This window comes from Pan paniscus, chromosome X (assembly GCF_029289425.2).
Source record: "Pan paniscus chromosome X, NHGRI_mPanPan1-v2.0_pri, whole genome shotgun sequence".
Classification (NCBI taxonomy): domain Eukaryota; kingdom Metazoa; phylum Chordata; class Mammalia; order Primates; family Hominidae; genus Pan; species Pan paniscus.
The window spans coordinates 26603919-26617844 of record NC_073272.2 but is presented as its reverse complement, the minus strand read 5'-3'; the positions used below and the strand labels follow the sequence as shown (position 1 = coordinate 26617844).

General features: G+C 37.0%; 1 protein-coding gene across 3 annotated transcripts in view; it reads right to left on the bottom strand.

The window, feature by feature from the left end:
- POLA1 (DNA polymerase alpha 1, catalytic subunit) overlaps window positions 1–13926 on the bottom strand; it is a 301525-nt gene that overhangs the window by 175891 nt on the left and 111708 nt on the right. For all 3 annotated transcript variants that reach the window (XM_008972990.6, XM_055106901.2, XM_003819586.6), the window contains exons 27-30: window positions 11029–11061; window positions 10161–10253; window positions 8117–8322; window positions 5880–6012 (exon numbers count right to left, since the gene is read on the bottom strand). In XM_008972990.6, the coding sequence (XP_008971238.1) occupies window positions 5880–6012; window positions 8117–8322; window positions 10161–10253; window positions 11029–11061 (465 nt within the window). The remainder of the gene's footprint in view (window positions 1–5879; window positions 6013–8116; window positions 8323–10160; window positions 10254–11028; window positions 11062–13926) is intronic.

Below are 13926 nucleotides of genomic sequence, written 5' to 3'. Positions count from 1 at the left end.
CAATCAACCTCTACAGAGGTAGAATGAATTTGTAACAGAAAGTAAGTACTACGAGAACAGGAACAATGTCAGCCTTGCTCACAACTGCATGCACAGTGTTCCTAACGATGCTTGATATACAGTAGCAGCCAAATATTTGCTGAATAAATTATTTCACTCCATCTGTAATAATTCTCAGAATAATTTGTTCCAGTATTATAAAGTACCACAGGATGAATAAGACACAGTCGTCTGCTATTAGTGGAAGACTCTCTACCCTCCACCTCTCCTCCAAAAAAAAAAAAAAAAAACCTCTAAAATAAGCTATATGTGCCATAAAGGAGATGTGAACAAAGTGTTATGGAGAGAACTTAGAAAGGTAAGAATGATTTCCACCTGAGAGCAGAAATCATGGAAGAAAAAATTAAGCTGGCACTAGAAGGAAAAGCAAGATTTTAAGAAAAGGTAATGGGGGCAAGAATATTCCAGGCAGAGAAACAAACAAAAAGGCAAAAGGTGAGAAAAAAACGCATTCTATTAGACTGGAACTCAATATGCATAAAGAAAAAGAGGGGGATATCCAGCCCTGGAAGGGGTAGGTTTCAAAAGACAAGAGAAAGGATGGGGACCAGGGTACTGCTGGATGAGCTCACCCATTCTCAAAGTGTGGACTGCAGAGCCCTGGGAGTTCCTGATATCCTTTCAGGGGGTCCAGAGATCAAAACTATTTTCATAACGATACTACCTGTACTGATGATACAGAAGCAATAGTGGGCAAAACTGCTGATGCCTTATAAACATGAATCAGGACGGTACTATCCAACTGTACTAAGAGTCACTGTATTCTTCACCACCATGCATAGTTAAAAAAAAAACACTTTCACTTAAGAATGTCCTTGATGAAGCAGTAAGAATTATTTTTAAAGCTCTCAATAGCAAAGACTTGGAACCAACCCAAATGCCCATCAATGATTGACTGGATAAAGAAAATGTGGCACATATACACCATGAAATACTATGCAGCCATAAAAAAGAGTGAGTTCATGTTCTTTGCAGGGACATGGATGAAGCTGGAAACCATCATCCTCAGCAAACTAACACAGGAACAGAAAACCAAACACCGCATGTTCTCACTCATAAGTGGGAGCTGAACAAAGAGAACACATGGACACAGGGAGGGGAACATCACACACTGGGGTCTGCCGGGGAAGTAGGGAGGAAGGGGAGGGAGAGCATTAGGACAAATACCTAATCCATGCAGGGCTTAAAACCTAGATGACGGGTTGATAAGTGCAGCAAACCACCACGGCACATGTGTACCTATGTAACAAACCTGCACGTTCAGCACATGTATCCCAGGATTTAAAGTAAAATAAAACAACAACAAAAAAAACAGCTCTCAACCCTTGAGTACAAGTCTACTATTTCGTGAGATAAAACAAAGTACACACAAGGCACATCTGAAAAACAAAGATTGCTCAAGGGAAAGCATTTGTGCAACTGTTTGAGTTGCAAGCTAAACTAGCTGCCTTTTTCACAGAATATAATTTTTACTTGAAAGAATAATGGGCAAACTACTGTTATTCTGACTTGGGTATCTGGCAGACAATTTCTCAAAAAAGAAGTGAGCCTGCCACTTCAAGGCAAAAAAAAAAATCTGACAGTATATATTGTCAATGATAAAATTCAAGCTTTCAAGTGCAAATTAGAATTTTAGAAAACTTTTCTACTTCTGTGAGCCTGAAAGCTTCCCAATACTTAAAAACTTTTCTGATATAAGTACGAATATTTTAAAACGTAATTTTTGATATTGTACAATGAATGTGTCTATTTTGGAGTATGCTGTATAATTCAGGGAACCAACATTTAACAAATGATCAACTCATGCCACGCATGGGTAAAATATTCTTTCAAAGTACAACAGAGACCAATAGATTTTAATATAAGAGAACAGGAAAAGTTCATTGATATGGCTTCAGATTCCACATTACGAAGAAAATACCATCTGTAGACGTCTGGTGCAGGATCAAAGAAGAATACATTCAACTATCAGAAAAAAAATACTAAAATACTTCTCCTTTTTCTAACTACATGTTTGGGTTAAACTGGATTTCTTCCTATACTCCATCCCAAACCACATGTCACAACAGATTGTATGCAGAAGCAGAAATGAAAACCCAGACGTCGTCTACTGAGATAGACATTAAAGAGATGTGCAAAATTGTAAAATGATACCACTCCTCAGGCTAAATTTTTCTTTGTTTTGAAATATATAGCTATTTTTCATAGAAAGAAATGCTACTTTTTGTAATTATATAATCAGTTTGTTGCTATTTTTAAATAAATTAACAAATGTTTTTAAATTTCTAACACACTAAATATCGAGATAAACCACATCAACACGAGCTCTTGGGGGTCTTCAATTATTTTAAGAGTATAAAGGTGTCCTAAGACCAAGAAATCTGAGAACTGATGTAGAAGAATAAAGCAGGTCCTCAAACATGGCTGCACATGCCCAAGTTATGTAAACTTACTAAATTCCATACTCAGGGTAGCAGAGTGCCTAGGAAACTCTCCCAAGTATTTGAATCTCCTCAAACTTGGAATACGTGAAGTTTTGATTGTCTTGGACAAGCAATACAATATAAAAATCTTAACTGATATAACAGTACTTAAGAAATCCATTATCTTCTTCAATGGATTATTCTTCAGTGCAATGTTAAGAAATTCTAAATTTCAGCTGACATACTTTCCAATTATTAGATGTAGGCTATTTGGGGACTTTACAAGCTAGTTTTAGAAGGCTTCATTTAAAAAAAAAAATGCTTCCTGGTGGTTTAGGCTCAAGTTAGCCAGAGCTATAAAAATCAGCTGCGAAGTATTTTGTGTTACTTTGTGAAATATATTTAAGCTAAGATTGCAGTAGTTCAGCAAAATCACACATGCTGTTTTTCAGTTGCTTTTGGCAACAAGGGCTAAAATCTCTAAAGGTAAATCCCATCACTTCATGCATGTCTCCACCCTAATTTAACCTGTCATTTTCAAGCCCTACCAGCATCACCTAAAAAAAAAAAAAAAAAAATTTTGTCATGAGACCATCCACAACCAGTCACATACATAGACTCTTCCATTCCACTCTTTCAAAGCAGTAAAATGTAGAAACTGAATAGCTCACAAGTTTTAAATAGTGCAAGTATTTAGACAAATGTTAAAGATGTTCAGGATATATCACCTTTAACAAATGAATAGCTTACTGTAAATAGATACAGAACTACAATAAAGATAGCCCTTTCATCAGATTTTACTGTACTTGCATCAACACTGCAGAAATTCTTCTCTATTAAATAAAAGTTAAGAATAATGGGACAGTAAATACATTTTTTTCTTTTTCTTTTTTTTTTTTGAGATGGAATCTTGCTCTGTCGCCCATGCTGGAGTGCGGTGGCGCCATCTCAGCTCACTGCAATCTCCGTTTCCTGGGTTCAAGCGATTCTCCTGCCTCGGCCTCTTGAGTAGCTGGGATTACAGGCGCCTACCACCTCACCCAGCTAATTTTTGTATTTTTTAGTAGAGACGGGGTTTCACCATGTTGGTCAGGCTGGTCTTGAACTCCTGACCTCGTGATTCACCCGCCTCGGCCTCCCAAAGTGCTGGGATTACAGGCACAAGCCACCGCGCCCGGCCGACAGTAAATACTGTTAATAGACCACCAGCATCTTGAAACTATGGACCACGTATTCCTTATTCCACTTTATATCCCAGAATCAGCATTGTGTACATAAGAGGTACTCCATGTTTGCTGAATGGATGATTAAACAAGCAAATGAATTCTTTCAATGCTTACTGAACAACTACTATTTGCCAACAGCTATGCTAAGTGATATGGAGAATATAAAGACAGTAAGTCACAGTTTCAGTTCTGCCACAGAAAAATCTATTCACAGCCCCTATCATACTAGACACTAAGTATTAACTATTATTGTTAATAATAGAATGTCACTATAAGTTGATAATTATTGAAGCTGACTAATGAATACATGAGGATCCATGATACCATGCTCTCTACTTTTACATAAGTCTAGAAATTTCAATAATAAAAACTTAAAAGAATGCAGACATTGTCAGTATACCTATGACTCTAAGTTTCTTTTTGCACACTAGTAATATTGTGTCATCATTCATATGAGGGGATTACAGTGTGGGCCCACTACCCTAAAGGAGATGTGTTCAGTGTTATTTTGCCAATTATGCAGTCATGCTAGGACTGACACTCCCAAACTCATCCCTGGAAGCCCTTGTGATAGAAACCCAAGTTTCCAGGAAGGTAGACAGGATCAGGGATACAATATGCAGAATTGATGCAAAAACTGACCAAAAGAAGTCTTAAGTCGTAACTCTTACTCATATAAATTTTTGAGAAAGAAAACAAAATCTAAAAGGAATCTACTTTCTAGATGACACAGTGATTCCATGCCAATATGTGTACACTTCATCACTTAAAGTGGAGAGCCAGTGACAAGAAACATTGTCCCCTTCTAATGTATAAACAAATGTCTTCTTTCATGACATTAAGGATGCCATAGTCAAGGTACAGGAAACAACTTACCTAAGAATAAACATAAACTGTAAGAAAATATTCATCCCTTCTAGGAATCAAAGAAATGCAAATTCAATGCAACTGTGAAATACAGTTTCATATTCATTATGGTAGCAAAGTTTTATTTAAATATCATCACCACTACATGCAAAACTGTGGTGAAACTGGCATATTTTGCTATTATCAATTGGTATCATCCTTTTACAAAGCAATTTGGCAAAAGCCATACAGATATTCACATCTTTTGACTCAAATATTTTCCTTCAAGGAACCTAAAATAAGAAATTAATTCATCCAAATGCAAAAAGATAAATAAACAAAGATGTTCAATAGAGTTATTTATAATAGAAAACATTAAATAATCAACAAATTTAAATAAAGATGTATCAGTGAAACAGATACATCTTTTTAATACACTGATTAATTTGATTTTTAAGGTAATATAAAAATGTGGGAAAATGTTTATGTTAAATGAAAATATATTTCTAAATAACACTGTAATTGCTGCAATATAAAAATGTTTTCAACAGTACAGAAATGTGCAAAAATGACAAGCATTACATTAGCACAGAGTACTATGAATGAGTCTTCATTCTAAAACTTCCATTTACTGTCAGCATTAGATTCTTTTATTTTTTTTGTATGCACTTTGACAACGAAATCTACCACAAAATGCGTAGCATTGTATTTGCAAAATTAGCTTCTGAATATACAAGGGTACTAAAATGGGAATAAATTTGTAACCTAACATTTTGTTTATTACACAATACTTTGGAAACCAAGATTCTGTTTTTCAAATTAGGTAAGAAAAAATATTCCCTATTTTCAACAACTAAGACTGTCCCTAAATAACTTTTGTCCCCAAAAGAATCACCATCTGTGAAGTTAAACACACACATGAATGCACACATGCACACAATAAGCTTACAGGCCTACACTCCAAACAACTATTACTTAGGGGAACTATGAAGAAAGTAGTGTTCTCCAGTCCTATGGAGTGATACAGTGATATCACTCCATAGGACCTCTGGAATGTAAACTGTATCACTCCATAGGACCTCTGGAAACAAGTCTTCCAAGAATTAAAGTAAGGACTAGACAGAGAAGGTCTCTGTGGCAGACATGGCAGTACCTGTGGCTGGAAGAGGTATGCTAATACTCAATCTGTGAGATAGTTGTTAAGCAGCTTTCATCACCAGCTAGAATTTATTTCAATTGCAAGGATGAGGTGGTTCTTCAACTATCTGAAGGAGGTGAAAAACACATGACAGCAGCTGGGCTCAGCAATAAATGCTACATTTACCTTGTTAATTTCAAACTGGCTCACTGGGACACTGCCATTTAGCACATTTTCTCCAATTTCTATCAGCCTCTTCTGAATGTTTTCCACTATAGTGTCCCGGCTTTGATCAGAAAGAATCTGGCCAATCACAAAGCTGCAAAAAAAAAAAAAAAAAACAAAGACAGCAGTTGATTTTTTAATATATTTTACTAGTAAAGGAGAAGAAGGAAGAGAAATGCCATTAGATTAACATGTGGTTAACATTAGCTACAGTAAGAGCTAATATGAGGGTTAATGTCGAAAAGGCGGTTACTATTTGTTTTTTAACACCAACTCTACCGAAAGTTTGCCAGCCTTCTAATGTGGGGTTTGACCCTAAACATACAGATCATTTTTTATGTGGCAGCTAATATTTTATATAAAATGTGAAGAAAAGCATGTGTTCCATTATATTTTTATGCAATTACAAAATTCACAAGCAGTTATATTCTCCTCGTAAGATAAAATTTTAGAAGACAAATATTTCACTTTCCTCACAAAGCACCAAGACATTATCTCTGATATCAAGATATCATCTCCACCTGAGACAACAACCATGTGCTAGATGAGTAGAAATATGAAGTCCTTTACATAAATTTTTTTTAAAAAACAAAGATTTCAAACTTTTCTTCCTTCACCTTCATTTTGTTGCTCAGTGTTCTCCCTTACGCTATTCCTTAAAAACTTCATGTTATTCAACCAGACCCAAAGGAAAAAGAAAAAGGAAAGGAGTAAGAAAGCCAATATTTTATCCATTTCTGAGAAAATGCAGAGCGAGAGTTTGACAGCTGCATTATAATTTGTCAGAAAAAGAACCCCGACAAAAACATTTGTATAGCTTTAATTACTAATACATTTCTAACTCAAGAGAAATTTACTTCTATTATGATGCGTCTTTTCTTAGAAAACAAAGCTGAAGAGAACACTCTAATCCACAGTCCATACAAAGTACTTTCCTCTTTGGGTACACTTGGGGGCAATGAAGCATTTCAAACATTTTTACATTTGGTAAAAGGCTCACAGTGACCTATACTCAGATGGTCAACTTTGCCTAATCAAGAATAGTTTTGCAGAAGCAATAATTGTTCAATCTCCCAACTTGATAGCAAGAGGAAGACTAGAAAACAAGTTTTTAAATGCCAACATTCAGAATATTAAAATTGATGTGAAATTTAGCTTTAAATAAAAAATTCTTCTACTTTCAGAATTGGTCAAGGTCACAAATTAAGACGGTACATGAAGCACCTAAAAATTCTTTTTTTTTTTTCTTTGACGGCGTCTCGCTTCTTTGCCCAGGCTGGAGTGCAATGGCGCAATCTCGGCTCACTGCAACCTCCACCTTCAAGGTTCAAGCGATTCTCCTGCCTCAGCCTCCCCAGTAGCTGGGATTACAGGCATGTGCCACCACGCCTGGCTAATATTTGTATTTTTAGTAGAGACGGGGTTTCCCCAAGTTGGCCAGGTTGGTCTCCAACTCCTGACCTCAAGTGATCTGCCCGCCTCGGCCTCCCAAAGTGCTGGGATTATGGGCATGAGCCACTGCACCCGGCCTAAAAATTCATTTTGAAATGGGTGCTTTATACATTAATATGACCCTTAAAGAAGCAGGCCTTATTATCACATTCTTCAGTCTCAGGTGCAAAGCTAGGAGGTCAATCATGATATTTACTAATTCTGAGGTACACACAGGATTTGAGAAGGAGCCCTTAACTTGGTATTAGTAAGAATCTTTTATATACAAATCATACGGGTGGGAACAAAGTCTCACTCCATGGCCCATTTTGAGTCCCAGAACATTTTAAGCCATAAAATGGGAAAATCTTAACAATTATGTTCCTCAAGAGGCTCTAGGAAGATTCAGGAGCACAAAACAAGGCACTTTCTAATAGCAACAATAGAGCAAAACAAACCAACATCAACGAAACCAATTCTATAAGGATCTGAAGTGTGAAGGTTTACCCTTACTATGAGTTAAAAACTCATGAGACGTATCTTACAGCAGGCATTTCTCACTGAGCAAATTTGGCTTTTTCTAAGTTTTAATCTACCTATAAAATTCCATTCCAAATAAGAATGATTAATAATTCTTATTAATAAGAATAATAAAAATAAAAAAGAAGTGTTCTTGGGCTTGACAGATTCATAAGCATTCTCTACATCATTCACACCTGAATTTTTAAAAGACAAACAAGAAAAGCAAAACTGAAAGCTGAACTCACTTTCCAGTGTCTTTAGCAAGATCACACCAATCTCTTCTAACTATATCTAATCCTTTGAGCTCCTGTTTGGTGACATAATTCCCATCCGACGTTGGCTCAACAACCAGAGCAGCGTATTTCTTTTTTTTCAGCAGTAGCAGAGACTTGAAAACCCCATCAATGTCTATTTCAAGCAGTTTGTACAACTTATTCACTTCACTTTTTACCTGTGAAAATTTCAAATATTAGTATTAGCTTCTCAAACATCTAATAGGGAGAAGATGAACATGTTACAAATTCCCAAGAGTTAATCTAAACAGAATTTGAAGTCATACAACATTGGAATTTTACTTGGCTTGTATGTAACATGATATTACATTGGGTATAAAGCAAAGACGTTGAAAACTGCAGGGACAAAAATAGATTAAAAAAAAGAGAGAGAGAGAGACAATAATAGATCATCCCATGCAACCAAAGGACAGGACTGGCTGGATCAGCCCCAGGTAATATATGAAAATTATGAAACAGTCCTTGTTGAATGTAAAGACTTAATGCATACATACAGTACTTGCCTTCAAACTATTCAGTTAGTTAGTGAATAGACAGTCCAACAACTAAATATGTGACCAGAAATAAAGAAGTCAAACTTTGACTATTAAAATAATGTTTAAGACCTCCCTTAACACCTTGACTATAAGCAAACAACTACATGCTGAACAAATAAAGAGTCCTCTGCTCTTTCTGACAGGGTCAAGGCACAGAACATCACCTCCAGGGAAAATACTCAACTTTTCAAGGCCCAGTATGAGTACAATGTGCCAGGCTTGCTGTCAAGTGAAGACTACCATTCAAATTCCACATATTCCAGGAGGGAAAGATAGGAAGTTGTTAGTTTGTAAGATGACATCTTAGTTTTAGTTCATGGGGACAACATCTTAACATAGCAAGTGTTTCTAAAACACTGTGAATTGCGATTGCAAATTGCTATTAAGAGGCTACAAATGATTATTTTTAAATGTCCCCTTGACTTTTCAAATATATTTTAAGTACTCCTGTAAAAATCACAGTTGTGAGTGTATATGTATGTATGTAGGTATTTATGTATAAAATGCACCTGAATCCTACCAGACATATGAATCACAATGTAGCAAGTACTAACGTGAACACATCTTAAACATATAACACTTAGACTGTTTTCAAAGGAAAAATGTATCTACCATTTAAAGAAAAAAAAAAAAAACCTTTGAATTTCACCCTCGAAACAAACAGCTGGAATAGGAATAAAAAACAAGAGGGGGCCAGGCGCGGTGGCTCATGCCTGTAATCCCAGCACTTGGGAGTCCAAGGCAGGTGGATCACAAGGTCAGAAGATCAAGACCATCCTGGCCAACATGGTGAAACCCCGTCTCTACTAAAAATACAAAAATTAGGGGGGCGTGATGGTGCATGCCTGTAATCCCAGCTACTCAGGAGGATGAGGCAGTAGAATTGCTTGAAGCAGGGAGTCGGAGGTTGCAGTGAGCCGAGATCACGCCACTGCACTCCAGCCTGGCCACAGAGCGAGACTATGTGTCAAAACAAACAAACAAAACAAAACAAGACCTAAAAAAAAAAAAAGAGGATTGGGCATGGTGGCTCATGCCTGTAATCCCAGAACTTTGGGAGGCTAAGGTGGGAGGATCACTTGAACCCAGGAGTTCAAAACCAGCCTGGGCAAAAAAAATCTCTACAAAAAAATTTGTTTTTTAATTAGCTGGGCACGGTGGCGAGTGCCTGTGGTCCCAGCTACTCGGGAGGCTGAGGCGGGAGGATCACTTCAGCCCAGGAGGTCAACGCTTCAGCAAGCCCTGATTGCACCACTGCACTCAAGCCTGGGTGACAGAGTGAGACCCTGTCTCAGAAAAAAATAATAAAGAAAGACAGAAAAATAGAAGAATTGAGAGACACCAAGTTTATTATTTTCAGAAGCACACACATTCATATACACATGAATTTATAGTGTTCCATGTTAGAAACAGAATTCACAAAAATAGGTAAAGCAGATAATTTCATAAAATTATCTCACCTTGTTTCCCAACTTAAATACTTCTTCCAGATTGGTGCTATTGGTGTTTATCATAATTGAATCTGTATCTCCATAAATAACTTCAAGATTCATCTGATGAAAAGCAAAAATTATAAAAATTAACAAAAACACAGTGACCATTACATACAATGAAACTAAAGATCTTCCATACTACAGAAATTACAGGCTCCACAGACTTTTCAAACGTTTATGTTAATTATTATTTATTGTCAGGGTATACAATTAAAGATTAAGCCCCTATAAACCAGAAAGGAAAGCAACCTGACATCAAGAAAATCTCTCAAATTTTCTTAAAACAGAGAGTGGAGTGGAAGGGGAATTGTGTCTAGTTTCAACTGAAACAAAATACCAAATTAAATAATGAGAAAAAAGAGAATAAAAGACTAGGAAATGGGGTCTATATTTATCCACTGTACCACATGCTTAGTGGTCATGGCAATTTAAGAAGCGGAAACATAATGGATTCTATAAATTCAGGGGCACAAATCCATATTAAATTCTTAATACAGTTGCAAACAGTATTTAGTAGAACATGAAGAGTGCCAAAAAAAATCAATCATAACAAACAACACTAGAGCACATACAGTATAAAGGCCTGGAAATAAACTCTAATTAGCACTGTTACTAATTTGTTTGAAACACTCACATATAGGCTTCAAGCAGGGGCTAGATCATATCAGCACTGGTAAAAGAAAAAAGCTGTAATCCATTAGGAAGGATTATAAATGTTAAACTAGGCAACCTAAGAAGCAATTTCCAGTCTGTTTGGGTTACAATTTTCCTTGAATACAAAAACGTTACCAGTTATGATATTTAAGTTTTACACAATGAAAATGCTCAACATTACCTTTTGTACCATCTCTTTCGTATGCATCAAAATCTAAATGAAACAAAAGTCAAGATTAATAAGTTACACAATTATAAAGACATAAATAGAAGCACATAGAGATAGGTAACTCTCAATGATTTGCCATTTCCATGTATTTCTAAAGCTCTTGAAGGTTTTCTAACAACAGCCCTTAAAATAACAGTAACATCAATGTAATCTAAGTTTGCCTCTATGCTGACTCTGAGCCAGAGATATGCATGCATATATATACATATATATGTTTAACACACACACAATAAAATATCTCTATAACATGGCAAAAAAGCAAACTATTCTCATTACTAATACTTAAATAGAACTGCATGCCTAAAAAAAGCTTAACAAAGCATTTCAAATCTGGCAATTCTTATTCATGGTATTCCGGATCTTAAAAAGCAAAAAAAAGCACCACTACATTTAAAATTCTTCTCTAGACTAAATTCATTGAAGAAAGAGAGTAGATGGATTTTCACTATATTGCCTGGAGCTACCCCAGTACCCAGTAAAAAGGTGGGGCTCAAGAAACATTCAGTGAATTAAGACGAACATGGATATCTGTTGATAGGTCTGTCCCCAGGCCCATATAGCTACAGATCAGAGATATTTAGATTACAACGTGGATAGAAATAAAAACTGATATAAATTATTTTGAGCCAAATCAGAAGTAACACATATTTAACAAACAGCCTCTTAAAAAATAGTAATATGACATAATTAGGACTCAGAGAGAAAGTGTGTGTGTGGGGGGGGGGGTGTTTAAAATACATGTGCTAGATGCTGTGCAAGGAACACCTTGTGCATTTTCTCATTTCATTCCCCTAGATCTCCAAGGGGTAGCTACTATTAATATCCTCTCTTGTTAGATGCCAAAAGACAAAGAGAAATTAGTGTCCTAGAATGACAAAACAAGGATATGAACCCAAGCATTCTGACTCGAGTATGGGGTCTTAGTCACTCCATGCTATTGCCTCTCTGCTATCACCCATCTTTCAAAGCATCAGCCTAAAGCTGAGGTCACTTTTCCAATAGACCAAATAAAGATTTACTTCATTTATATTTCTTTCTCCTACTTCAATAGTCCTCCTTGTCAACTAAGCTCAAGCTTCATGGTGTCATTTCTTTCTCGTCTTCCCTATTACAGAGCTTTGTAAATCCTGCCTTTAGAGTATCTTTTATATCTACCCATTACTTTCCATTTTTTATTGCCCTCTCCCCTTTATTACTATCTCCCAGTTTTGTTCAGATGTTCGTTGTATTAATATTATGTTCTTAGACAAGGAAGCCCTTTCTCCTACCTGGGGGGTGGTGAATGGTGGTGAATTCTGATGAGGCTAAGCCAGTGGTTTTAATACTGACTGTACAGTGGAATCACCTGGGGATCTTAAAAAAAAAAAAAAAAAACAATATCTGGCCCCAACAGTTTTCTTACATTGCAAGCTGGCTTAAGGACCATTGGCCTAAGATAATCATGGCAATTCCATTCTGGAAACAATGATCAGTTTAGGCGTGAGCATGTGAACAGAATCCTGGCCAATTAAACGTAAGGAGAATTCCTGTAGGATGCTTCTCTGAAAGGTTTTCCTTCCTGGTTTGAGGGGGCAGGCGGTGGGGGACTACCTTTTTAGACTGAGGGCTGCTTGGAGCAGTGGCAACCATCACGGTGGCTATGAAGGGCCATGCCTAGGGTGCAAGCTAACATGCTGAGCAGGGCCGGCTGCAAGGTGGAAAGCTCCTGACTCCATGGCAATGAGGTTGTCACTGAGGATGAACCAACTCGCGTCTCTACTGGCTTTAGGTCTCATCAACTCACCCTGAATATCATTACCAATCTCCTGTATGTTTTCAATGCCTCTCCGATGCCTACAAGGTCAAGAACAAATTCTGCAACTGCACCTAAACCACTGTTCCACTTGTATGGCCTGTTATTCTTTTACATAGATCCTCTTGCTGGACAGAATAAATCTCCCAGTCTTCCAACAGTTAACTGTGTACAGACTCATCTTTTCATGCCTTCACTCATGCAGTGTGTCTCCTACCCGGAATTCCTTCCCTAGTCTTTTTCCTATCATTGAATTTTACAACCCTCAGCTCAAATCCTTCCTGCATGAGCTGACTGGCCCAGCCCATACCTGTCTCTCTCCTCTCATCTGTGTTTGAATTATTTTACTAGTACCTGAATGATGCTTTACGTTATTAGCTCCCACCTACCCACCCCAAACTAGACTACAAGCTCCTGGAGGTCAGACCACATGTTTGTGCCTAAGTGCAGACTTCACTGTAATAGGAACTCAAAAAACTGTTTGCCAGGTGACTGATAGGTCCTGTAGTAATCCCAATTACTTTTCCACTAGACACTAAAATTCAGCTAACATAAAAAACAGTCACTCTCCCCAACTTCATCTTCATTGTTTAACATTTAAATTATAGGGAAATGCATTGTGGGAGAATATTTGACAATTCCTTTAGGGAAAGGGCAATAATGAGACCAACCCAAGGCAAATTAATCACAGTGAGGACAGAATTACTTATCAAGAGTCCTCTTTACCCCTGCCTCTTACAGTTAGCTAGGCTTAGCTTTCTTCATCACAATGGACAACACCATAACGTAACTGTTACCTCAATAAAATACCTGAGGAGCAGTTTGTCAACCTTTTACTACAACTCCACATATTCAATAGCCAATTTCTTCTACTCTTGTTTCACAACATGAACCAAATCTACTATGTCATCCCTGAGTGTACCTTCAATGTGAACTGGCAACCTTCACCTTTCAGATCCATCATCCACCCCTACTCCATCCTGCCACCAACTCACAACCATTGCCATGCATAACCTGAGGACTGCTACCAAAACAATTTTCTCTTTGGTGGCAGAAAT